We start from the raw sequence: 27991 nt of genomic DNA, 5'->3' as shown, positions 1-27991 counted from the left end.
TAAAGTTTCGCGTTTTGAAACATCATGGCGGCGTACACGGCTCACGCAGCCGTCAGATACTCAATATTTGTTTCTATAAGACACACTGTTCTGACCTCGAAGATATTTCGACTGTCAGCCGTTTGCCCTGGAAACGGTGAGTTTCTTTCCGTTTAATTGTAGGTCGATGGTCATCCAGTTGACCTCGTGTATAAAACCTGTCTTCTTAGGTAACTACATCGCACATAACCGTGATTCAAAGGTTATGTACTTATGTACTTATGCGCCTTCTCTTTCCATTCACGGTTGCACTGCATCTAACTGTACTTAGAAACACATTCATGTAAGCTTTGTGTGTATATTAACAGAGAATGCCTTTGCTGTAATGCTTCAAGGTTACTCTCGTTGGAGGACATGCAGTTCATCCGCATCCTCCTGCTCCTCTGAGTCTCCAGCAGTAGGTACTTGTGCCTTCAGTGGACACTATAATCGCCTAGTTCAATGTGGCTCCCTGAGGAAAGATGCTCAGCAAAGACATGTCCTCCAGCAGCTGTCTCAGCTGCAGCACACCCTGGAGAACTACAATAACAGCATCCACATTAATTCACCTCCGCCTCCACCAAGGCTAAACAGTCAACAATCAAAAGATGATAAAGACCCCCACAGTACAACAGCTGAAAACAAAGGCGCTGGATCTGCTACTAAGGTAAAGGAGATATGGTAACACTTTCTATGACGCCAATCTCTATAATGCATTATAAACAACTGATAATGCATCATAATGATAATATAATTTTAAGTTTGTAAAGTGAAACATATCATTAAAAGGGATGCAAAAACAACACAAAATGTTGTACAATAATTTTAAGTTAACTTAAATCAAACAATGTCCACTATGAATAATGTTTAATGGCATTGTAATGCATTATAATCACTGTTATAATACATAATACAAAGATTATAATGTATTACAACTATGGGAATTATAATACACTATGATCCTTGCAAATAAATTGTCAGTGAGTGACCAGCATTTATTACATTTATGGTAATGTACCTTATAAATCATAATAAAATGCTTTATGCTGTGTTATGATAATTGTTATAAAGCATTATGCATATTTATGCGTTCAGTATAACTATTATCATACAGTGTTATATGCAGATTATAACACCTTTATAAGTACGTTTTATAATGCATAACATACAAGGGCATCATCAAGTATCACCAGACCATGTATAACCACTATACATGGTCTGATAATTAAATCCTCAACAATCTTCAATAAAACACTGTGTGCTCATGCCGACGAATTATCTTCCACAACATACAATGAACTTTGTTTAGAGAAAGTGGTTTCAAGGTATTTTAAGATAGTTGTCATGGAAACAATGCATGATTCTTATTAAACAGTATTATGTAAAAAAAAAAAAAATGTCAAGACCAAACCAGAGACCTAACATTAATGAGATAAAGCAACCAGTTCCCTGATGTGTCACTTTGATTAAGTTTGATTTGATTCGCGGCAAGGACCTCAATGAAACATAAACTAACAAAAATATTTTAACACACCCTCTCTAATTCTCCCAGAGCAACAAGTTCTTCATTTCAGCCAGGTTCATGAATTCTCAAACCAAAAACTTAATACATTCCCACCCCATTTACCATTTACTCAGCTTCTGCTCTGTAATAGTTCATGTGGGAGAATGAGTATTTTCATGTTCAATTTGCAGATTACACCAATCACTACAAAACCACCAGGCCTATATAATCTAGACTAGAGCTTTGACAAACCAAACCTAACTCAACTCCACTCACTTTTTGCAGAGGTTTCAATCGTAGGATATGGTCTTCATCAGTAGGTGGAGTTTGGTCAGTTTTCAAAAAGATGCATCGGTTGATAAGTACGTTCAGTAGCTGTTGTAATATAAAAAAACAGCTACTGGACCTGTGTGTCAACAGATCCATCTCTGTGAAAACTGAGGAAAAACTCATAAAGACCATGTGATGTGGTTGAAATGTCCAGAAAACGCCAGTAAGTAGACCTTTGAGTGGGGGGGTTTGTCTTTTCAAACTCCTATTTCCAGTTCAATAGTTAATGGTCATGCTCTCGATGAGTGCAATGTCTGAAATCATGCCCACATTCACTCTTTCACTATTCTTTACATAATATACACTCAATAGAAGTAGTCACTTGATATTTTAGATAATGCCAAATGTCATTGATATTTGGTATTGCCCAAAAAAACCAGCTACTGGACCTGTATGTCAACAGGTCCATCTCTGTGACAACTGAGCGAACTCCCGCCCCTCATGAAGACCATGTGATGTGGTTGAAATGTTGATTAAAAAGCCAGTAAGTAGACCTTTATCTTGACATTTCACATGGTCTTCATGAGGGGCCAAATATCATTGATATTTGGCATTGTTTGAACATAATGCAAAAAGTAGTTTACAAACTGTAGAGACATGTTATTCTTCCATTAAGGGATTTTCTGTGGATTAATTACTAAGAATTCTGACACAATAAAATGTTGAAAGGTGAAAATATTTAACACTAGGTAGAAAATAGTGAGTTATTACAATACGTTAACAATTTTCACGACAGCATGGATTTGTTTCAAGTCCTTTACGGTGTGTGGCATCTGGACTCTCTTTCTGTTATAAAGTCCCATTGACGTCTAACATAAGGACTTCACAGAGTCCACTGCACTGTACTCCAGTTGTATCACTGATGGTGGCCATGGGGCTCTGGTCAAAGGGAGGGTAGGGGTCTGGGAAGTGTATTGTGCATGTGAATTTTGGAGCGGCGTAATGTAGGGGGCTGTTGTTGTTTTTAGGTCAGGGGAGCTGACTGTCTAGTATTTGGTGGTGGGAGTTGTTTTGTTGGTTGGCTGGCACAGACACATAGGGTTAGGCCGAGATTTTTGGAAGGCAGCAGGGCAGACCTCCCGCTGGGCCCGTCCGGCACCCCTCTCAGTCTCTCACCATCTCCATGCGGTAATGAGGGGATCCCCATTGTCTGGGCCATTCTTGTCCTTTTTGCTTTTGGTTCGGGACTCTGACAAATACTTTGGTGTTAGGCTATCAACACCACCGCCCCCCTCTCCACTTGCACCTTATTTCTTGCTCTGTCTGTCCCACACACATACATACACACTGACTAGAGGACTTATGCAATGAATCTGGTTTGAATCAGGTCATACCACTGTCCTTTCGGTGTCTGTTCTCTCTTTGGAAGTGCCGCCATTGTCCTCGCTAACTGACCAAGTCTGTGAGGAGAGTACACTTGACTTAATATTGACCCGATGTGGCGTGGTTTTGCGGATGGTCGGCTAACAATGGGCCATTGTTTAGAGGGAGCCACTCTCTACAAGTCAGACCTGCATCATAGAGAGTCCTATGATGCAGTCCTCCTGCATGCAGTCCTCCTGTTCACTGTAGGTCTCCAGCAGGACAGTTGTACCACTTAAACCTAACGTAGACTCCTACAATCACTCCTTTAACCTTCTTAGTGAGAGACCTGCGCTTTTGGCTGTAGATAAACATGTTCAGACGCAGTTCTCCTGAAGTCATCTCTAAGCCAAAGTGACCATGTCCTGCATGTGAACTTTCCACTCATGTGCCAGTCTATATCCTCCTCCAGGAGGTGAGACAAGGCCACAGAGCTCAGCTAGACAGAGTGGCTGTGGGACAGCCTTGTCCTTCTCCACTCTTCCGTGGCAGAATGGCTTCCAGCCACCACTGACAATTACCCCGCCATGCCAGAGGGCAGCTTGGGAAGTCAGGGAGAAGTCACACACTGTTATGCCAGAGCAGACAGGAACGGCTTGTTGCTCTTCCAGTATTTCACTCCAGCACAGGACGGGCGACATGAAGGGGTGGAGGGTGGGGGGATGAGGGGAGGAGCAGGGAGAGGGCAGAGAGAGAGGATGGGTAACAAGTTTGTTTTTTTCATTTGGTTTTCAATTGGCCATTGTGCGCATTTACCGGAGTCAAGTGCTCCTTGTCGGTGGACACTGTGTACCGTCTCCATAAAATAGTTGCTAAATTGAATTTTAAGAGGACAAACCTTTCCATTTAGTGCTTAGTTAATTCCAAAGCTATTTGGCGTTGCCCGGTTACAGAGATGGACAATCCTCAACCACACTGTTGTTAGACCCTGTATTAAACATCTATCATTTGTCTTCCTATGTACAAATATGCTCCAAGTTATCATCACATGATTAAACTGATGACACATGTGTTTACATGGCTTAGAGCTATTTGGCTTTACTTGATATTCTCAGCTTGGTCCCACAGAAGACGTTTTTTTTATTTTTTAAAGCAAGGACCTTTTGATGATAGGAGGCAGGCAGCACAATGACTTCCAGCAGCATCTCAATGCAACAGTACCGTATCACAATTAGCAGCGCTAAACAGGCTGCACAGACAAGTCCACTCCATCTCGTATGGAGCCTCATCCAGTCCTCTCCGTTTTGTCTGACAAATCCCCCCATTGTTCCTCTGATGATGCTTTTCTTTCGTGGGAACCCTGGCTTGTCTTGTTGATTAGATCCCCTTTGTCTTCCTCCCCTGCAGTGGGCTAGTCTGGAGAATGTGAAACCTCACACTGTAGTGGTGGCTTAATGCCTCAGCATACTTTGTTTATTAAACGATGGATCAGTCTTATATGGTAATGAATATAACGAAGTTTATGTAGGTCAACAGCTATAGTGTTTTGTGCCCGTTTTATTAAGGAATTTATTTTGAATAACCATAGTGATTTATGGTTAACGGCTGTGCATTATGTTTATGAGGACAAGCAGCTGTTAAAAGAGGTGATGTAAAACAAACATACTTTAGTCATTTCCTAATTTTTCCTCTTCCTCCCTAAAGGAGGAACCTACTCCACCACCACCACCACCACCACCCAAAGGTTTCTACATCTATGGAGATGTTGGTAGGATCATTAAAAAATATAAATATTACCATGGTATTTTCTTTGCTGCCAAATTCTACAAGATGACTTAGTTCAGGACAGAAGTTAGAATAACATTTTTTTCTTGAATCCCTCTCAGGCACAGGGAAGACCATGCTCATGGACTTGTTTTATTCCCATGTGGAAAACACTCGTAAAAAGAGAGTCCACTTCAATGGCTTCATGTTGGACATCCATAAAAGTAAGTATTAACCTCCCACTCCCAGCGCTAACGGCTGCAGATTTGCTGGTTTGACTTTATGGAAGTTAATGACTCCTTGTGCGCTGGAGATCCTATATTTATATCTCTGTTTGTCCTGAAGCCCTCCTGCTAATTGTCTACCATTATGCATACAGGTGAAATACGGCTTTATTCAGTATTGTCACTGGGTTTAGGTTGCCGATGCAGGTGTGCTGTAAGATGTGCCTGACGTTTGTGTTCTGCTTAAAGGGATCCATCGGAGGAAACAAAGCCTGCCAAAACGGAGTCTAGGGAAAATGTTCAACTATGACCCCATATCACCGGTTGCCATGGAGATCAGCCATGAAACCTGCCTGTTGTGTTTTGATGAGTTTCAGGTGAGCGAGTTTGTTACTGTGTGTGTGTGTGTGTGTGTGTGTGTGTGTGTGTGTGTGTGTTGGTGTGTGTATGGGTCTGTGCGTGTTTTTGTGTGTGTGTGTGGTCTCTTAAAACCTGCTTGAACATTAGTTGCAAGTAGCAAACCATGTACCAACTGCATACATTTGATTAAACAGTACTACTCTGACACTAGTACTAAGTAATAAGTGATACTGGTAAATACACTGCTAGTACAACTATATATTAAATTGCATGCTGATGCATAATTGTTATACTTAAAAAAAATACACATAAAGTCCTTAAAATGTGCAAAATATTTAAAGTAAATACGTCATTTGGAGCATATTGTGTGTATGGGATAGATAATATCTTATGGCATTTTAAAGGATTAAACAAAGAAAAAAAAAATCCCAAACAACCATGATGCTTATCGATATTTAATAACCAATGTGTCAAATAATGTTCCAGATAAACAGACAGTCAATTCTGACCTACAGTCATGCTGAAGTAATAATTTGTACATTATATTGAGTGGGAAAGGCGAGCCAACAGCAGATATGTTATATATCAGAACCAAACACAAAGCTAGAATCAGTAGAAAGCCACAGGAAATGAGACTTTGACATACAGTATATAACTCACAGATCAGATCAGATCGAAATCTGATGTTTTACTGTTTTGTTTCTTTTGTGGGTCGTAGTAGCTGCTCTATGGTTTACCCTTCTTTCTTGCTATATCGGAAACCGAAAAATAACATGTAAAATTTTGCACTTTTTGTATCCTGAGTTAAGATTTCAGTGTTCTATCTGTGATCACTATTCGTGTTCAATTAAAGCCAGTGTCTCTCCCTTCTGAACAACTGGATGCTTAAGATCTTGATACCCCCACAAAACAGGACTGGGGACACCTAGTGGCCTTTTTTGAATATTACATAATTGTAAATGACTTCCAGTAGCAATGAAACATCCCTTTCGCCTTAGTATGTATTAAAATAGTGATTCCCTAATACAGTAGCAGTAAATACATGAGGAATGTCACATGTATTGATGTATAACATTTCCTTGTCATTAAGTTGAATCTGCAGCGATCAGTTGAGTCAGTGATCTGCTCCTGTTGCTTGTTTATGCACTCACACTGGTAGTTTGCTCCCAAACCATAAAAAACAAGTCACCCACAGTTTTTGAAATCTGGATTTTACAGAACTGAAAGGCGCTGTCAGCCATTAGTGCTGCAGAACTTCTCATTATTTTTACTCTCTGGTGTCAAAGGAGAGAGCCACCACTGAAGCTCTCTGTATTCTCTGTAAGGTAGTTAGTCATTCACTGAGGAGAGAAAGATGTGTGCTTCTGTCTTCATCATTAGCCAGCCAAACACATCTGTTAGCAGCACAATGTTGTTTTCTCCCACTGATATCATTACAGTTAATGCCAGCAGGTCAAAGGTCACAGAAGGTGCGCTTGCTCTCTCTAATCACCCTCTATGCATCTGTGAGGATCAAGAGCTGCTCCTTTCATCCACCCGTCTTTCACATTTTAAACTGCGGCGCTGTTTGTGCATTCTCATTGATTTGTTTTGTTTGCCGTCGCCAGCTTTGCTGTTTTCGCGTGTCGACTGTTGCTACCGCTGAATGGAGGGGAAACAAGCAGACATGTGCACGTTGTTTGTGATGCATAAACAAGAGGTTGCGAGGTTGCGAGAGTTGGGGTGGGTGGGTGGGTGGGTGGGGAGTCTATACCAATCAGCATCCTCCTCCACTCAGCCATGCAAATGAGGCTCTGGGTATCAGTCGCACTCTCCCGCTTCCTTAAGTGAGTGGAGCTAGAAAGCGACTGGCGGCGGCGGGTCAGATGGATCTTATCCTCTTAAATGCTAATGACATTTCTCCATTCTCTTCATTAGCGCCATGCCATTATCAGTAATTTGTGGCCCCCCTCCCTCCTTTTGCAGCCCGCACCCAGCTCCCCTAATGAATACTCGCCATTGAGAGGTCCGAGATGGAAAAGATGGGAAGAGAGCGAGGAAGTAAAACGAAGAGTGAGAAGAAAACGCTTGAGCGTCATTGTCTCAGGGCCTCAGTCACAGTGCAGCCTCTGTGAAAATTGCTCATAGGTTGTGTACATAAAGAGGTGTAACATCAAAAGAGGTTTAATTTGGCACCCGTGTGGCTCGCTGTAAACTGACAGACGCTTGAGTAATTGGATGCTCATTTAAATATCGGCATTGGCTCACGGAGATTGCACCATTATTTTTGTGTTCCACAAGTGCTACATCAGTCCCCTCCACCTTTCTCATTCTGTGGGTACCCATTCTCTCTCCCTCTCCCCCGACTCATTCAGCAATCAATATTGCCCCTCATACTATGCCCATGTTGAGGGCACATGAATAAACAAATCCAGGTTGTATAAAAGGTCATTTTTAAATGATTCTTTTGAAATGAAAATAAAATCCTGCGGTCGGAGGAAATGGGGGCCCCTTCAGAGAAACACAGAGCCTTGGCTTTCTGTTGATTCTCATTACCCGCACACACAATCACTCACACACACGCTAATTTGATGCCCCTAGCCACCTCTCCTTAGCGAAAATCAAGGCTTTAACACAAATGTTAATCAAGTATTGGCAAGGGCAGTGGGGCTAATATTCAAAAGCAGAAGACTCTCCAGAGTATGAAAGGAGGCATATGCTGGGGGTATGGCCATCAGAAGTGCCTGTTATGTACAGGAAAGTAGGTAAGAGGGAGTAAGAGAGGGCGGCACAGACGTCATCCTTTTATTCAAGACATCCCAGTTCTTAAAAGGTTCCGTGTCCTTTCTTTAAGATAATAGCAAAGTAACTTTAAATGTATCTCAATTTACTTGAAATGTGGATGGTATTCTTTAAAATGTTTCTCCTCAAAATTTCTTTCTACAGCAATCATTTTTCAGGGGAAGGTCACTTAGTTTATTTGTGTGTCATATTGAAAGAAAACATTATTTACCTATGTATTTAATACACATGTAAAATTGCATGAGACTTTCGCCTGTGAGCAACAATAGAAATAATTCTATTCTTTAAGAATATACCCATCTGGTAACGTATGTCATGTTTAATAAGGCTTGTTATACATTGAACATGCGGCTTTGACTACTGTGCAAAAGAACAACAGAGGTGAAAGAGATGGAGAGATGAGGGATAAAAGAACAAAAGTGAGAGCACTGGATCACTAATAGAAAGGTCAGAGCTCTTCATTTAACGGCCAGCGTCTCGTGAACGCCCTTGCTTTCAGTGTTGTCATCGACCCTTGTTTATTGCGGACTCATAGAAATAATGTAGATGAAAAGGAAGTGGACAATTCAATTGGATTTATGTATAAAAGCCTTGTGTAGTTCATACAACACGCACCTTTATTTGGCCATTTGGATAGAAGCTGTGTCTGCCATGGTGACCCCAGTCTGAATTCACATTGCTCCATTTTCATAATTTCTCTTCCTCTTGTTTTCTGCTCGCGTTCAGTTATTCTCGCGTTCGCTAAAATGATTAGCTCGAGGATGCTGCCTTTCCTCAGCTACTTGTCCTCAGCAGAAAGCCGCTTCGTGACCATTTGCAGTCAGTTCAAGTGGTTTAGGTGTGTGTGTGTGTACGTGTATGTGTATGCGTGCGTGAATACGTGTCAGTGTGAATGGCCATGACAAGACACAAAGGATTGAGTGAGCACACCTGAATGACCCTAATCAACATGGCATGGTTTGACCTCAGACATTCACACTCACACACGTGCTGTGGCAAGAAAAGGGTAAATTATACAGTTCATGAATGTCTCTCTTCTTCTTCCCTGATTCTGTTCTATCAGGTGACCGACATTGCTGATGCCATGATCCTGAAGCAGCTGTTTGAGACGCTGTTCAAGACCGGAGTGGTGGTAGTGGCCACCTCCAACAGACCCCCTGATGGTACGACGACTGGTGTCTAAGCACAATCATTGTACATTTATTATGTGTGTTTTTAGCTTCTGTTTCTTAAATATATTTTTGTTACCAAACATATAGCTTAGTTAACAGGTAGGATGGTTTAGTGCAAGATTGCAGAGAGTAACACAGTCATAGCACTCTTTTCTTTTCTCAGAATTTGCCCCTATGCACCCTTTAGTAAAAGTAGAGCATCTTAGTAACAGAAACCACCACAGCAGTATAAGTAGCGACAACAAAAAATGAATTCTGCTCATATTGCAGGAACATATAACACATTTGCATAATGGTGCAGAATCTTTCCAGTATTTCCATCACAACATATATCTGAAGATATTTTTTCTTGCTGTTTATCTTACAAACAAATAAGGTAGTTTCGAACCAAATCCTCCCGATTTGTGTAAAATAATTAAAAAATGGTGAATGGTAAAGGGACTTGTATTTATAGAGCACCTTACTAGTCTCCCGACTACTCAAGGCGCTTTACGCTTCATGTCAACATTCACACACGCATTAATACACTGATGGCAGAGGCTGCCATTCAAGGTGCCATCCATCATCAGGATGTAAACTAATGCTCATTCACACACCCAAAATATTTTGGGGTTCAGTATCTTGCCAAAAAACTCTTCGACATGCAGACTGGAAGAGCCAGGGATCTTGATATTAGTAGACAACCCCTTCTATCTCTGATCCATAGCATCCAAAAAGAATACTTTCTAACACCAACTTTACTCTTTTGTTATAATGCTGACTGCATCCACATAAAGCACCAAGTCACCGTTTTATTGCAAAAAGCTGCACTTTAAGCCATTTGAAAGTTGACAAATCATTGATAAGAAAAATAAAATTGAATACAAAAGTTCTATTGGAACAGCCAGTTATCTTCCCTTTTGCATGCAGATATCTAACATACCCACAGCCATATTCATCCTGTCATGTACACTGAATGTGAAAAAGTGTACTGAAGGGTTTCTACACAATTCTTCAATTATCTTTGCTGGAATATCAAACCAACAAAATTTTAGCTGCAGCACATTTTTCTGGTGTAAAGATAAAAAGTTGAAATGATTGATGTGTTGTTGAGAGCACATAATCAATACATCACTTCATTTATTTTCCAAAGTGCTATTTTATTTACCCATTTTTATTTTTTCATACAGCTATATTCAGGTGGTATCTGAAGTTGTTTCCAGTTTCTTGATTTACAGTTTAGGGTGTATGGGGAATAGAGCATGGTTTGTTGTAGAAGTGTTTTGCAACAAGCAACTGCTTACTGTAAGACTTGTCAGCTCTTTCCAGTTCTATAATGAAATGAACTCCATCTTTGTTAGAAAGCTCAGCTCAGGCTGACAGTGAAACAATGTCAATCTAGAAGGGCAGTCGGAGAGCGCAGACCTCCGCCAAGGCCAACCTGCTCCAAAATGTAGTGGTTGTTTCCCTGGCCCATGCTACACCATTCCACCAATATTCATAAAAATCAGGCCAGTAGTTTTTTCCTTAATCCTGCTGACACGCTAACAAACAAATCATACCGAAAACACAAGCTCCTTGGAGGAGGCAACAATGCCTTATCCCTGAAGATCCTCTTAACTACGCCATACACCATCTACCTGCTGCTGAAATAGCGAGTAATATTCCTGGAACATCAATGTTTGCTTCGCCTCCTCTTGAACCAGCACATTTCTCACCTACTTTACATACATCTGAATTATTCACTTAATGTTCACTTAATACTTTTGTCCAAAAGTGCTTCGCTCCAACAAGGATCAATTTTGCTCTACAAGACCACGCCACCTAATTCCTGTTAACAGCAAACAAGCAGAGGAAAAGGCGAGGAACATTTGAGACAGCTCTCCCTTTTAGAGACATGACAACAACCTCTAAACAAGCTTTGATGTTGCATTTACTGCCAGTGGAGCAAGGTTGGAGGAAGAATGAGCAAGGCGACGATCAAGGTGGAGATAAATGCACGATGTGCTATCTGACGTCTTTCTTTCTCGGGGAAGACGTTGATGCCTCAAAGTCTTGAGTGGGTAGGAAGTGGATGGCAGCAAGATGGCTCTCGTGGACAAAGACGCCGTCTCTGATATTTACTAGCCATTAAGAACAAAGCACCAAACCATGCAAACTTGATAGAGAGGCTACTTGGTATTAATTACATGGTTAATGGAACACTGAAAGCCATAAGAGACAACTGGACATGAAAGGCATACATTTTCCATCTTTATTGATGTGGAGATCCCGGTATCAAACAGCTCTAGATGTGTTTGGAGGGGATATTTAGGAAAAGGGTTTTGTTAAAGTAGCGTTTTATTGTTTTTATACACTGAAGATGTTTAATGAGATTGAGGAGGTTCAGCTTGATAAATGGTGTGTGTTTTGGAGTGCAACACCCTCAGTGCAGTGGATCACATGCAGTTTACATTAAAGGACTTGAGTCCATTACATTATTTAGTAATTTCATAAATAACAAGTGTCCTTGTTAGCAGCATTGGTTACATCTATCTATAGCATCAATAGTACACTATTATGAATAGGCTTTTAAAATGAAAAATAGTTGGCACCTGGTATGATTTTGCAAACTTTGCAAAGCTCCCACCCTTTGCTATCTCAAATAAATAGTTTGACACTTTGAAAATAGGCTTATTTGCTATGCTTTATACCTTATAAAAGTCACATACAAACAGCATATTTTTTTTATTTCTTTTAATCTGTGCAAAAACATGAAGTGTAAAAGCGACAGGTTGTGGTTTTACGGGAGGTTATATGGCGGACTATTTTTAGGAATTCACTTCTCCTGGCCAAGTAATAGTCCAGGACACAAACCCCTGTAAAACCACAACTGGTCAATGTAGCACTTCGGCTCGTGTGTTGATTAACACAGGATATATAATATTAGTGAACTTTAGAGGTGCTGGTAACCTGTACCTATTTCCACCTTTTTTCAGTGTTTGTGCTAAGCTAACTGTCCTCTAATGAATGTACAGACATCGGAGTGGTATCAATCCCCTGAAAAACTCTCGCCAAGAAGGCAAACAAGGTTTTGTCCCAAAGTATTTAACTATTATTTGGCAATAGTCATGTCTCATGGACGGCACAGTCCATCACAGTATAGGAGTTATTTAGCGAGTGCGTCCGGTCCGAGGCTACTGTCATAAGCTTTAGCCCAAACATCAACATCAACTGCTTGTTTACGTTCGCAGCTGGAGGAAGATTAAGCCTCCCCATGTGTCTGTGGGTGTGTGTCTTTGTCTGTGTTTGTGTGTGAATCCCTATCTGTTTTATCTGTCTATCAGGGATGCTACTTCAGATGTAATTTGTTCCAGCCGAGCTAATTGAAACATCTATTCAGAGAGCTGCTGTGGACATTGTCCGCGCTGAAAAGGCGACAGTCCTTTCTCTCGCCACCATTGTTTGGGAATGTAATGAATTTTATGTTGCTGCCGCTGCCGGTAGAGAAATCCATTTTTCTCTCCTGGTCCCGGTCCTTTTGTCGTGCCTCCCCACCCATCCTTCAGTTCATCAATAGCCACTTTATCTGCCAATCTGCGGCGAGGGAATGACATTATTAGGGGGCTAAACAGCAGCTCTAATACAAGCCCTCCCCTCCTCTTTCAGATCTGTACAAAAACGGACTTCAGAGGGACACCTTCGTACCTTTCATCGACGTGCTGAAGGTAGAGACAAAGTCATCCCTCTCTCTTGTCTTGTTAATTAATTCATTTGTTTTTCACAATCACACACATACACACACTTGCATGTGCGCCTCATCCCTCTGTGTCCGTCTTGTTTCGCAAGTTGCTCTTTAGTGGTTTGATGTTTTCTGCTTCCTGGATGCCTCGCACAGTGTCACAAAGCTGTCTTTGATCATACCAGGGCACGGTGAAAGACTCACAGAGAGAAAGGCAGGGGGAGATGGAAAGAGCGTGAGTGAGCGCAGGTAATGTGAATGGGAGACGGGCGGATGAGCTGAGTGACTGACCCAGACTGCTTGCATTTCAAAAGTAAAGGGGGGAGTAGTGGGCGAGAGGAGAGGAGAAGAGAGGAGAGGAGAGGAGCGATGCGGTGGTTAGCATTTCCAGCGAAAAATCTACTTTGCAATTTAAGCAGGTAGCACCATTATCCTGCCTGCATCTCAGATGATCATTGATGTGTTTGGAGTGATCATGATCATAAATAATTGCATAATAATTTCTTGTCATGAATTTTGCAACAGAGGAGGGCAGCATTCTTGCACCTTTTATTGGTATTTAGTCTAAATAGTAATGGCAAGCAATATCCAACTAGTGTATCAGGCATAGATGTAATGTATATTAGTACACTATTCATAAGAAAAATGACACACTAAGAGCAAAGCAAGGTAATGCATAATTTATGTACAGACAAACACTTTTTTACATACAGACCTGTAAGTTCTCAGCAAACGTCTGGCTGAATTACACTTACAGCTGATATCATGGAGCAGGAAAACACTGTCTTGTGACTGAAGTACTGAAAATCACCACTCAAAGTTCTAATTTAATTTTATGCCTTAATGAGGCAAACCTTTTTTAAATTCTCATTACGTTTTATAGATAATAGACAAATTTAAATACCAATTTGTTATCAAAATTGTATAAGCACAATGATTAAAGCCCTAGCAATATATTCTGTTATATTGGTCTTGGTTTATAAATATTCCAACAAAACAATATCTAGGCTATATTGGTACTTACATGTACTAGTCGTTAATATGTTTTAAAATATACAGTACAAAATGAACGAAAAAGTTCTTCACATTTTTTAGAAAGCAACATTTTTAGATCAACCAACAGACTCGGCGCAAAAAAGGTTTAGCATAGCATCACATCTGAGCAGATTTAGGTTCATCTGGTAAGAATAATACGTGATTTGGATTTTCCAAGTAGTCTGGCTCAAAATGTGCATTATTAGTCACGCTAATAAAAGTCAGGATATTATAATAAGGATGTTGTTGCAAGATTTGGATGATCCCATCACTTGTACCTGTTACCCATTACATCACAAACCTCACTGTGAGTAGTGTCAAGAATGAGAAAATAATAGTGGGAAAGTGCAACACAGGTGCTTTAATAAGACCAACATGGTTGATCTGCAGTGCCCCGGCTACGGACAGTTTCAGGGTCATCAGAACACCGCTGTAACTTCAAACACACACACACACATGGACACACACGTACCTACGTAAACGCACTACAACCCGGGAGGCCTTGGAGTCACACTGCTCCCCACCCACTCTCCCGGCAGCACCCTTGCCCTCTCTAATCCACCCTCATCAAGGTCCTGAATGCCTGTTGTCCCTCTCTGCCCTGCACTACCTCCTCTCTTTCAGGGTTCCATGTTACCCTTTGTGAGGCCATCTGGTTTTAGGGGTCGGGGGTTTTTTCGGGGGTGCACGGCGCTCTCTATAGCGGACCATGATGTAAAGTTAAAGCGTGTTTTAGCGAGGTCACGCTGCTAACTAGCTGACCCTTGATAGATTGAATTAATGCTTGCAGGGCCCGGTGGTGTGGGTCCTCCTCCCTGATGCAGCTCGCTTTCGTATGTGCGTGCTAGAGTGTGTTTCTATAGCGGCAGAGGGAGTGAATGAGGGTGTTAAACAGTAAAAAATAGCCTCTGACCTCTCCTCCCTATCACCTGAGCTGGAGTGGTAAAGGTTAATCCACCGCCTCTGTCCGCCTGGGTTGACGTCTCCATTTAGCTGTTGACTCCTGATTAGTTGGGACCCCCTTTTCCCTCGCACACCCCACCCCCCGAACTTATCCAAATTCCTTATCTTTGAAATAAGAAAATAATTAGATCAAGTACAAACTTTCTTGCAGACCCACTTCTCAGACATGGGAAGCATATAACTTCCCTGAACCTAAAAGTTTCTGACTACTTTTTCGATTTTTAGTATGTTTTCTAGTTTTTCCATCCACTCAGTCATTTGTAATTTCTTGTCCTTTTAGTGTCTCTGTGGACTCCATCAGGAAACCTATTCAGTTGTTAAGGCTTCTTTTTCTTTGTAGCCATGGCAAAGCTCAGAGTTCTGAAAAATACAGGGTTTAAGGGCTTTTTTTTTTTTTAATGGATACTGCCAGTATTGTAACTAAGACACTCTTTCTCTCTCACAAACTGTCCTCCCTCTCCACTCCACTCCTCATCGCCCATCCTCTCTCTAGCCCTCCATCCCCGCTCTTTATTCTATTACTATCCCGCTCTGCTCGCTGGCTTTACTTACCCAAGGTCAGGTCTCTGTATTTTGGTAGCAGAATAGTGACTTTACAATGCTGCCGAGGGAAGGAAAAACATGACAACAACCCTGAGGCAACTTTGAGTATCTGTGTTTCCGCCTGTTTTTAACCCTTCTTTTGATCCACACTCCTTCTCTTTTTTTGTGTCATTGGTAATAATTGCCGTGTGCTGTGCAGTTGCTGATGAGAGAAAAAGAAATATATATAAAAAAACCGAATGATAGAAAAGAAAAATTGAGGAATGAGGGGGCTGTGGTCCTCCAATGAAGACCTTGGTGAGAAGGACTGCCTGTGAAGAGCCGGCAGCCTGCCTGTTCAAATCAAAAGGATGTTGATATTTGATGACTCTCATTGTCTTCCAGAGCATTTAATGGCAGGGCAGTGCCACTCACCGTATGCCTCGAGGGCGTACCTCACCTCTCCCATATTAGTGTCTCACTTCTACAAACTGAACAATTAATAGAGGACAAATCAATTTCTCTCATTTTGAACACAAGGAATTAATTCCGGCTCTGTATTATTCATCGTCTAATTTTGAATCGATCCAGTTACCTGCTGCCTAACTGATGTTTTCCACTGTTTCATTATAATTGTGTGCACGTGAAATGTGTTTGATCAAGCATGCGTGCACACAGGTGCATTATTCTGTCCAGTATGTGTTCATTTGTAAAGCAGGCCACCTGCAATCTGAAGGCAACACTTAATTCAGACATGTCGCTTTCACTTAACTTCATTAACATGTATATTTACAACATCTGTTAGACTCTTGATCAACCCGCACGCCTCTTGATGTTCTGCCTTTTTTTTTTTACACATTTGTAACATCATGAAGTTGAAAAGACTCTAAAAGAGATTCTCTTTTTATGAAGATATGGCAACTTACTTGTTTACTGGAGCCTAAGCAGGTTTTTATACCTCAGTAATACAATGTTGGTGATATTAGTGCTCACATAAGGCAAAACAACTTTATTTGGTGAAAGTCAAACTGCCTAATGTAATACATCAACACTAAACACCAGAGTCAATTACATGAAATGAGTAATGGCAGACTAAAACGCAAATAAATAAAATGTAAAGACAAGAAAATAAATCAAAATGAATCAGATTTAAAGTGTAGATTATTAGATAGTGTGGTGTAGATTGTAAAGATAATTAATTAATTTACAGCTACAAAAACGCTGTTGTAGAGTGCTGTAACAGAATGAAGCTCATAAACTATCTTTGGCTGAGTACTGACACCATCAAGCAGCGAGCACACAAACCGGCCATCAAGTAATAAAACAGAATTTATGCCAAATAGTGACACCTGATGTGACCTGCCGCCACCGCTGTTTGTCTTTTCACTGGTGAAAACATAGTATTATTATCATTATTATTATTATTATTATAAATACTTTATTACTTTAATTAAATAACATCCCCTGGGGAAAAAAAAATCCTTTCTGCTCTCTCCAACCCAGTACTGTAGCTACAAAAAAACCAGGGGTCTGGTCGCTGGGTCGTAATTTGACCCTCCAAAATCGAAACAAGATCAAAGCAGTTTGATGCGCCTCATAACGCTTTTGGTACGTGTTCTGCCATTTAAAACAATAGATGTACTTAATAAATGCGTTACACTGATTCTGATTTCAGTGCGTTTGGGCCTGAAGAGTTTTAAAATGAAAACGATCTGGAGGTGCTCAACTCTGCTTGGGGCTAGCGGCGTTACATTAGCCGCTACTATAACTATTTCTGACAGAACTGTTGGCAGTGGAGTTGCATTGTGGGTAATGTTGGCGGCAGGTTGTTTTGACAAGGAAGAAATCGGTTGGAAAAAAAAGATAAAGACCTTTTAGTTCTGCTGTTTTTTTTAACTGTCCAACGTGAGGTTATAGGAGTGAAAATGCTAAATTGGTGAAGAACTCCTTTAAAGGTCTGGTGAGTTGATATTATACTAGATCAAACCATTTGATTATTTATAACATAGAGGCAGTTTTTTTAAATCTGTCCTCTTAAACTCCTGAAGCCAGTGTAGAGCTTTCAGTACTGTAGCGATCTCCAGATAGTATCTGTGTGTTGCTCCCCACACATGGAGCCTCTGTTGGCCAGGTGCAGGTAGCACAGACTCCACAGAGATTTGGAGCGGTTTCGTTTTTTTGGGCCTCATCAGAGCTCGAGAGGGGTTGAGGGTGGGGGGTCCAGTGGGGTCCCGGATCACGAAAGGTGGGGCCTCCGACTCAAAAGATGTTTCCCCAAGAGGAGCAGCCGAGGCAGGGGGAGGTTGTGAGAACGACCCCTCAGAACAAACCATCGCTGGCCCAAGGCGGTCACACTTTAAGGGAATAGATCATTAGGTGTAATTAGGGTGTTCACATTGTCACGTACCCCCCCGACAGCCCAAGAATGAATAAAATCAGCAGACACACACACACACACACACACACACACACACACACACACACACACACACACACACACACACACACACACACACACACACACACACACACACACAGAGAGCAGCTCCCCAGTTACTGAAAACACTTTGATGTCAGAAGAGTCGTCCAGAACTTGCCAGCATAAAGGCAGTGTTTTAAGCTTTCTCTCTTTTCTCCCCCGTCTCTCTCTCTCTCTCTCTCTCTCTCGACCCCTCTATCCCTCCCTCCCTCTTTTCTTCTGTCCCTCCACACAAGGCTGTAAGACACACATGGTTGAATGGACGACAACCTTTCCCCTCCTCCTCTCTCTCCCTCTCTCTCTCCCCCCTTCGTCTCTTTTTCAGCCTTCCCACCCCGCATTTCTTTGAGGCCTGGTCAATTCTCCGGGCCAAACAAAAAAAGCATCAAATGTTTTCTGCTGCTGGGTAATGAGGGAGTGGACCTCATCAGGGCCCAATAGTCAGCTATCCTTGGCTTTTGTTGCAGCTCAATAGCACCGCGTTCTTTGAAAAACTCAAAAGCAACTTTTTGAGGAGTAAAGGACAGAGAAAGATATGGTGTAGAGGGAGCGGGCACAGAGGGGAGGCGGCGACTGGAAGAAAAAAAAAAGAGAAAAAAAGCCACTCTGTTTTTATGCTAAGCGTCTGTCCAGAGACAGCAGCGGACAGCTTGGACAATGACATGATTGGAGCTACATGTGTTCGGATGACTTTCTTCTTAAGAGACTCTGATTCTCATGTCTGTCATCTCTCTTCAGTCTCTCCCTCCCCTCTTGTGTCCGTGAGTTTGTGAATGCACCCGAGCAAGTAGTGAAACTCTTAATTTGCAGTGCCGCTGCTTCCATGCTGCTTTTCTGTGAGTTGGCTACATATAGGACTAGTTTTCACACCGCTTGTACAAAAAGATAATATTCTGGCATGACTCATGGTGAAAATCAAACTAAGAACTAATTATTTTTCTTTACCAATTTAATCTCTATAATCTTTAAAATGTCAGAAAACAATTAAGAAATTACCCCTCACAAAATGCCCAACATGACAACTACAGCTTGTTTCGTCCAACCAACAGTTCAAAACCCAAATATATTCCATTTGCTTTCAAAATATTTTAGATACATTTGAGAAGCTGACACAATTTAAAAAAGCCAGTTTCCACTGCATTTTTTCCATGGGTCCGGGATCATTTCATTTTTTGGGGGCATTTTAACTTGATAAATGACAATTTGTCAAATATAAAAAAATTGCTGTCAGTTTATGTTCTATTGAGAAACTCATCAACTAATTCTCTAACCGTTTAAAATTAAGACACAATGCGACTTCAGGTCAACTTTGTTATTTTTTCTCTTGAGCCAATATGGTGAGATAGAAAGTCTTTGTAGAACGACGAAAGTCAACACAGGTGCAAAGGCATGTCAGAGATGCTGTGACATATTACAAGTATTTGGATACTATTAATACAATAGTATCATGATAATTTGTTCATTAAGCATATATGTAATTTGGTAAATATATATGCGTATATATACACACATATATTCATACATATCTACACACAAGATGTATATATATATATATACACATACACACATACATACATACATACATACATACATACACATATATATACATATATACATACATACATACATACATACATATATATATATATATATACACATGTATATACACATATATATATATATATATATATATACACATATATACACATATATATATATATATATATGTATATATACACACATATATATATATATATTATATGTATGTATGTATATTTATACATATATACGTAGAGAAATACATCACATTGTGGTTGTCCAGCTGAACAGCACGATATACAGAATAAGCTAAGTGGGAGATGAGCCTGTAAGTGGCCAAGTAGACTGACGAGGATTTGAGTCTGTGAGAGGAGCGTGATGGTGGAGGGGGGAGACCACAATGTGTAGGCGGAGGAAATTTTGGAGGAGTAAGAACTTGACAATCCCCTCAAGATGGATAATCAAGTAATGACCCGCAGGGCCTCAGCCTTATCTGATTATAAATAACCAATGGAATCATCACCACTGATTGTGTTTCCATTCCTCCCTTCTCTCCTCTCTCTTATTTGTACCTCTCTTCTCCGTCAAGAAATGCATCAGCCGCCTTTACCGAAGGTAGAGACTGTCCATAAAGGGAGGGAGTGGAAGATGGCAGGAGAAGAGACAAACTGAGACTCTAATGATGTGGCGGCGATAGTGACAAGTTTCTTTCTTTCTTTTTTTTTTTCTTCATTTTGGAGGGACTATTTACCCGTTGGTGGGGTCACAGTAGGTTGATGAAATGACACCTCCCTTTTGTGCGTGGGGGAGGGCGAGTTTGTCAGGTTGTTATTAAGCCTGATTCAGCCAATTGGCTCAGAGTGGGAACCCCGTTTGTGTGAGCGGACATGGAGATAAAAAGTTGACAGCGGAGAAGAATAGAGTATTTCCGTCCCCTTGCTTTGTGATGATTACTAATTATCCTGCAGCTTAAGGGGGGGCAGTGGTAGAAATTCACTGATTTCATAATTTCCCCGAGCTGTCGTTGAAAACTCAGTCAGCCGGTAGTGGCTTGGATGGGATGATATGCAATTCCATTCTTTTCTTTGATAGAATGGTGGAGATGATGATTATAGTTTGTGGTGCACTCCCTGACATGAATCCTGTTGACGTTTTACACTATGTGGAAAAGTTTGAACTCTGCATCACAAGTTCAATGCCGCTTTAACACACTTGAATAGCTGCAGGAACAATAGATCGACTCAATAAACCATGAAGAAGTGTCACAAACCCCGGCGCTGTCAGAGGAGAGAACGATGTCTCCTGCTTTCTGTGTCGCCCTGTGGAATTTGTTCACTTGTTTCTTATTTCCTCTTTGTCCGTGACAGATGAGCAGTAGAGAACTGTATTATAATGTTGGCACATACTGTAGCATGGCATCGCAAGACTCACAAAATAGACACCTCCGCACAAACTCTGTGACAGAGATTTTCAAGAGATGATCAATCTGGACTGAAAAAATAGCATATAACCTGAAAGCCTCGTAAGGTGTATTCTATTTCTATTGTGCACATTTTCAGTATTCCCCTTTGATATTTTCAATACTTCGTACAGACTTTATCAAGTTAAATTACAAAGTTTTAAAATATTTATTCATACAAGAAAAAAAAAACTAAAACTGAATTTGTAATCACTAGATTTTAGTGAAATTTGATACCAACTTTGATGCCATACTGAAATAACAAACTACTTTAAGGACAAGTCGTTGGTATTGCATATTTCCTAAAGTAGTTTCTGTAAGAAAAGCCAAATATTTCTTATTCCTCGCTGCTATAGAGCTCCACTGTTGAACAGAAACGATTGAAAGCATCAATACAACACACACTCACTCACTCACTCTCTCTCTCTCTCTCTCTCTCTCTCTCACTCTCTCTCTCACTCACTCACTCACTCACTCACTCACTCACTCACTCACTCACTCACTCACTCACTCACACGCGCACACTGTAGTTTATCTGCATCAATCTCACGTACACTGTTCTGCTGTTCAGTCTTAGTCCCTAAGAAATGCACTATTACATGTGTTTGTTTTGTAAAAAATATAGTGTGTAGCTATTTTAGGGAAATTATTTAGCCTTTGTTATAAATTAGACCACAGTTATTTCTTGTTTTTTCAAGATTACCATCTTCAGTGGGAAATAATGGGTTTATAGCTGAGTACCACAGGCGAGGTAGGCAAATGCAATGTTGTTCTTGGTATTGTACATCTTACTGTATGTTTGTGTTTATGTTTGCTTGTGTACAGGAGTACTGCCACACCATCCACCTAGATTCTGGGATCGACTACAGGAGGCTGAACGACGCTGCAGCAGAGAAACTCTATTACCTGTAAGACCCACATGCAAACACACACACACACACACACACACACACACACACACACACACACACACACACACACACACACACACACACACACACACACACACACACACACACACACACTAATAATGGTCACATTTGTTCAGCTGTCCAGCTCACCTCTGAGGATGAGCAGAGGTCTGGTAAAGAGTCAACATTAACCTGCATCCACAACATGCACACAAACATTCACATACACACACAGGAAATGTTTTTGCACATCATCGAGATTGATTTTTTTTTTTTTTTAAAGGACAGAAAGAGAAGGCAAACAGATGGATAAATGGGGAGAAACACACTGGCAGATTTATAAAGACCTACATTACCATGAGAAATTCATGAAAAGAAGGAAAGAGGAATCAATAGAATATGAGAAAATGGCAGAGCTTTAAAAGCTAGTTTTCCACTTTTCGTTATTACATATATGCTGTTAGAAACACGCACACACACAGACAAACATGGTATGAATGACACTGCTGTTGCTCATCGCTGTATTGGAGCTTTCAAGTGCTTTCGTCTTTTCACTGTATGTAAATAGAGACACACACTCTTACATGGAGTTAAAACACAAGCACACACACAGACAAAAACATGCACACTTTACAATCTCATTTGGCGTGCATTCACAGGCTAATGCTCGAGGTTTAGAGCCTAACATCCTGTTTTTACCGACGGAGTGAAAAGCTAAGTACCCACCCTCCTGTGCACTCCTTTCTGCCAATCGTTTGATGTTGCCACTTCAACATTATTAATTTCATATCCTATTTTGTCTTCTCTGTTTCATTGCCTGTGTCTTGTTCAGCACAGGAGAGCCTGGTGCGGAGACCTTCTTGGATGCGCTGTTTGAGGAGCTGGCTTTAAGTCAAAAGAGTGGTAAGGACGTTAAAAGGAAACATCTTTAATTTATACTGTATGACCCCTGTAAATAATTTATACTGATGCAGCATGATAACACTATTGGCATATACCTTGTTGAGTGATAGTAGACAAATAGCATAATCCAATGAAGTCATATAAAGTGAGGTTTTTGAAGGTTTTCAAACATAAGCAGCTGGTCAATAAATTTGACGCAATTGGGTTTATTTGTGCAACAGCGTATTCATCCACTGTGATAAGATTGGTTTGAACCATACATTTTACCACATTAAAAGATATTGCTGTCAATATGCAATATGTTTGTGCACAAAAAACATTAAAAAGGCCAAACCTTACAATGTTGTTGACTTCCCTACTCTGTGGCTCTTACCCCCATATGAACACGAGTATAAACTTTCATTCTATGAAATTAATTACATGAAAATTAAATGAGTTTCTAGCAAACCGGAGTAAAAAGTGCATTTGCTGGTGACTTCTCAGTCACAGATTTGTTGCTCTGTTGAGTATTTACAGCAACAGTATGGTTTTATATTGTGCAGAAATCTACCAAAAAGGGTTTAAAAAAAAAACAACAGAAGACTAAAGCTAAGGCCTCAAAAAGTTAGGTAAGTTAGTAAGTAAGTTTAAATTTGACTTTAAAAGCGACTGTTCACCCCCAAAAATCAGTAAAACATCCCTCTGATCTGTAGTGCATCAACTCATAGACAAGAGGATTGTGCCGGTGACAGCATGAATGGCTGAGCGTTAGCTAGCTCAGTGATGCTAGGTGAGCTAGCAGTAAATACACAAACCTCTCGTCCATGACAAACTGCTTTGTCATTATCTTGAGTTACATGGTCATGATTTCTGGAAAGAGACATTGCTGTTGAGTTTTTCAAATTTATTTTTCTTGGCGCTTTGAGCACCACAATCCGAGTGCCATATAGTCCCATTATCTTTAAGAGAAGGCAGTCATCTATACGGCCGATTTCTCCAAAACTAGGCAACTCACACCGGAAAAATCTAGATTGATAAATAGCACTACAGGTAAAAGGAAAAATATATATTTTTTTAAGTTTGGGGGACCTGTCCCTTTAAATCCAGTTTAGGAGCTTTTAAAATGTTGGATCAGATCTTTGGTTTTGTTCTTTTTTGGTTTCAGCCGCCAAGTTTAGTTTTACTGGTTACGGGAAATTACAGGTTCATTGACTGTGTCAGTCTTACTTTGTAAGAGGGTTGAAATGAGGAGGATTTGAATCTATTGTCTAAGATTGATTCATTTTTTAGATTTATTTTTAATATAATGATTCAACTGTAAATGTGAAGATAAAGGCTGTACGATATGAGCATCAGTTATGTTTTGGGGTTTGTGTTTACATAGTTACAGGCCCTCGGTTGCTCACTGTTCTGGGGAGAGATGTGACTCTGGAAAAGACCTGTGGCTCCATCGCTGACTGTACTTTTGATGAGCTGTGTGGCAGAGTGAGTGTTTTATCCTGGTTTGTTTTGTCTTTTAATTCTGTAATCGTAAAACAAAACAGATAATCAATATATTTAGCTACATATATGATTTTTCTCAATGTGTTTAAAACAAAAAATATAAGAAAAAGACAATATATATGACTAGTTACAATAAAAGTACAATTACAACGCAGGAAGGGAGCCCAGATTTTACTCTGACACACACACACACACACACACGCGCACAGTTCTCACACACAAGATCCACTCACCACTAATCAAAACTGCTCAAATTCAAAGCACTTCTCTTGCCTCTTTATTATTCTGTTTCTTCCTGCCTCTGTGTACTTATTGTCCAAGCCTTTGCTCTCAAACTGAATCACCTTCCCTCAATCTCAGTCCTATTTTCTGCTCAATGTCAAAAAGCAGTCTATTGACAATTTAGTGAATAGTTCAGCCTGTTGTGCCTCAAATAAAGCAGTGTGGTACAGTAATCTGCAGTGTGCGTAAAGTCTCAAGCTTGATGGACAGCGGTGAGCTTTTGCAGGCATCTGAGCTTCAAGGCTTCCTCTTCCATCCGACTAGATACTGTATGTTGGCATGTCCATTTTAATTTTTAGAGCAATCATCCTGAATGGCAAAGAACCAAGGACAGGGACTGAACATCACCCTGAGCCTTTTGCAAAAGGTGCCCCATCATACAGTTTCCATTTTTAGGCCATACACTCAGTTTGCAAAATGTATACTGTGTTTGCCGGGGTGCAGTGCATTTGTGCTAGACTGAAACTATTAACTATCTGTTTTGTGATCTGCTGCTGTAGATGGAAGCTCATGTCACATGCTCACTTGTTTTGCAGCCTCTGGGTGCCAGTGACTACCTGGAGATGGCACGGCTCTTTGACACCGTATTCATTCGCCATGTTCCCACGCTGACACTGACACTGAAGGACCAGGCCAGACGCTTCACCACCCTCATAGACAACTTCTACGACAACAAGGTGCTCCATCTATTAAATCTATTAAAATAGACAAAAAACAACAAATCATATCACAATTGCATTAATGCGTAAAGGTTGGAAGCTCAAGAAAGTAGTGCAGGGGCAATTTTCTATTCTATATTATTCCGTGTGCAATGGAAACATCAATTGAGAGGATGATGATTAGGATGGCAGCCTTGGTGTTGGGTTCTCTGCAAATTCACTGCAGCCTCCATCTGTCAGCGGATCACAAACTTCCCGATGGACCAGCGGCAGCAAGAGAGGGTCACGAAAATCACATCCGACACCGAGACAATCAGCACTGGCGCCCCCCAGGGATGTGTGCTCTCCCCACTGCTCTTTTCCCCTCTACACCAACGACTGCACCTTAGGTGTCGATCTTGAAAAGGTGACAAGTCTGCATACAGATGGTAGGTTGAACAGCTGGACCTGTGGTGGGATCAGAACAACGTGGAGCTGAACGCTTTTAAGTCTGTGTAGATGACAGTGGCCTCTCCACACTGCCCCCCATCACCACTCTGAACCACACTGTGTTTGGGTGCCATCTCCCAGGACCTTAAGTGGACTTCCAACATGGAGAATGTATTTCCACTCAGGAAATTCAACCTGCCTCAGGAGCTGCTGAAGCATTTCTACACCACAATCATCCATTCTTTTCTCTGCATGTCCATTACTGTGTTGTTTGGATCAGCCAACAAACAGGACAGGAAAAGACTACAACGGACTGCGTGCCCTCCAATTTTGGATTTGTTCTAGGAGAGTTAAAAGAGGAGATGTTGCGCATCATATCATTGAAGTGCACAATCAAAAGTTCACTGCAAAAAGTACTATTACTGGATTATATAACCACTGCAGTCAATACAGTCTTAAGTTAGAAGCCAGACATATATTGGCTCACCTCCTATGGACTGTTTATATACTCTATATCTGATTCTGCAAAGTAAAGTCAATATGCACATGAATCTTAAAAGGGATGCAATAAAACACATCAAATTGACCAGAAATAGAAGTACTGTCATTTTAAGGGGGCAATGAATGAATGAATGGGTTAACTGCTCTAATTTAATATTGATCACTCAACCATTAATAATAGAGGAAGTAACCTTCATAAATAAAGTGGACATTCCTATGTCTATTTTATTCCCCTTTGTGTCCTAGGTGAGAGTGGTGCTGCTGGCAGCTTCTCCCTTAGAACGGCTGTTTGTCCACACTGGAGGGGACGACGAGAGGGACAGACAACTGCTGGATGACCTGGGCCTCAGCGGGGTAAAACTATAACCATCACTCCCTATCACTAATGAATGTACACAGCTCCCAGAATCTAAATATCTGTAAATATTACAAATGTATCTTCAAATGATAGTTCAGTTCACCTCATAGTAGGTTGCACTTCAATAAGGATAAAAGTCAAACAAACTGACATTGTACATATGTGTTGAAAAGTCAGGAGGTGACAATGCATGGCATTCCGGTAAAAAAAAAAGGGGGTCTTGATCTCACACAGATTGATCCTGCATGTCCAGGAATCAAACAGGCAACCTTCTGCGGACTTAATCCTGATTCTCTAAACAAATGATGTTTCAATTTTAGTTGGGTTTGAGTGTATTGGCCGTTAATCCTGGTGTTGGCTCCTCTCTTCAGGAGGCAGCCGAGCGCCTGACTCTGTTTACAGCCGAGGAGGAGATCTTTGCCTTCCAGAGGACCGTCTCCAGACTGATGGAGATGCAAACCGAGTCATACTGGATGAAAGGAGACCGCAGTCACAGCAAGAAACAAATGAACGCCTAACATCCACTGCTGACCGCCTGATAATCATGTTTACTTCCACACAACACAGTACCTCACTCACTACTAACACTACTCAAAAGAAGTTCATAACTAGCAGAAAAAGAAAAGACTTGATATCTGCAGTAAATCTATAATAAAACTCAATACCTGCGTTGGATCTGATCTCATGCATGTGTGTTATACCGTATTACTGTTCGGTCCTCTTCTACGAGGTGTGCTTTCTCCCCCTTGTGGACTATTTACTTTAAAGAATATGGAAACCTCCCCAACATGTGTGAACCACAACGCAAACAGGAGCTCACTTCAGAGAGACAAAGTGTCACTAAGAGTAGCTGGCTACCGCCCTCTAGTGAGCAAATGTGAGAAGCGTGAAATATTCTCAAGCTGTTCCTGTTTTTAAGAATATTGGTCCACGTGCCGTTTCTGTATAAAATCTGGTATGAATTTAAAATGTTATGCATGATATTAATCCATATAGTCCACCCATGAAGCCCAGTAGTTGTTGGCAATTTGTCAATTACCAAAATTTTTTCCAAATTTGGTTTTGCCACATTGAATAAAATGTATTTTTTTTGCATCCGAGAAGCCTCTTATACTTTTTTTTTTTTTCTATGAGATGGCACATAAAATAAATAAATACTGGAGCCATGAAAACATATTTGATATTGCACAATTTGTTATAGCTAAAGGTATGTTCATTTCTGTGTTCTTTTATGATTCCAAATTTATATGAAAAAGACCAACATTTAAGCTGTAATATAATTTAAAGGACGACGGGTTATCTAATTTTTGGTAG

At 40.7% G+C, this 27991-nt stretch overlaps 1 protein-coding gene across 1 annotated transcript; it reads left to right on the top strand.

The window, feature by feature from the left end:
* The first annotated feature begins 14 nt into the window (after positions 1-14).
* On the top strand, positions 15-27616 carry afg1lb (AFG1 like ATPase b). Its single transcript, XM_054618628.1, has 13 exons — positions 15-136; positions 375-685; positions 4859-4922; positions 5041-5142; positions 5392-5519; positions 9347-9446; positions 13083-13141; positions 21978-22060; positions 22896-22966; positions 24330-24430; positions 25267-25407; positions 26566-26673; positions 27049-27616. Exons 1-13 carry the CDS (start codon positions 25-27, stop codon positions 27193-27195), a joined length of 1527 nt encoding a protein of 508 aa, XP_054474603.1. The 5' UTR covers positions 15-24; the 3' UTR covers positions 27196-27616.
* Positions 27617-27991: the final 375 nt, after the last annotated feature.

This window comes from Anoplopoma fimbria, chromosome 18 (genome assembly GCF_027596085.1).
Source record: "Anoplopoma fimbria isolate UVic2021 breed Golden Eagle Sablefish chromosome 18, Afim_UVic_2022, whole genome shotgun sequence".
Classification (NCBI taxonomy): domain Eukaryota; kingdom Metazoa; phylum Chordata; class Actinopteri; order Perciformes; family Anoplopomatidae; genus Anoplopoma; species Anoplopoma fimbria.
The sequence above is the reverse complement of the archived record's forward strand: the minus strand, read 5'-3'. Positions and strand labels throughout refer to the sequence as shown.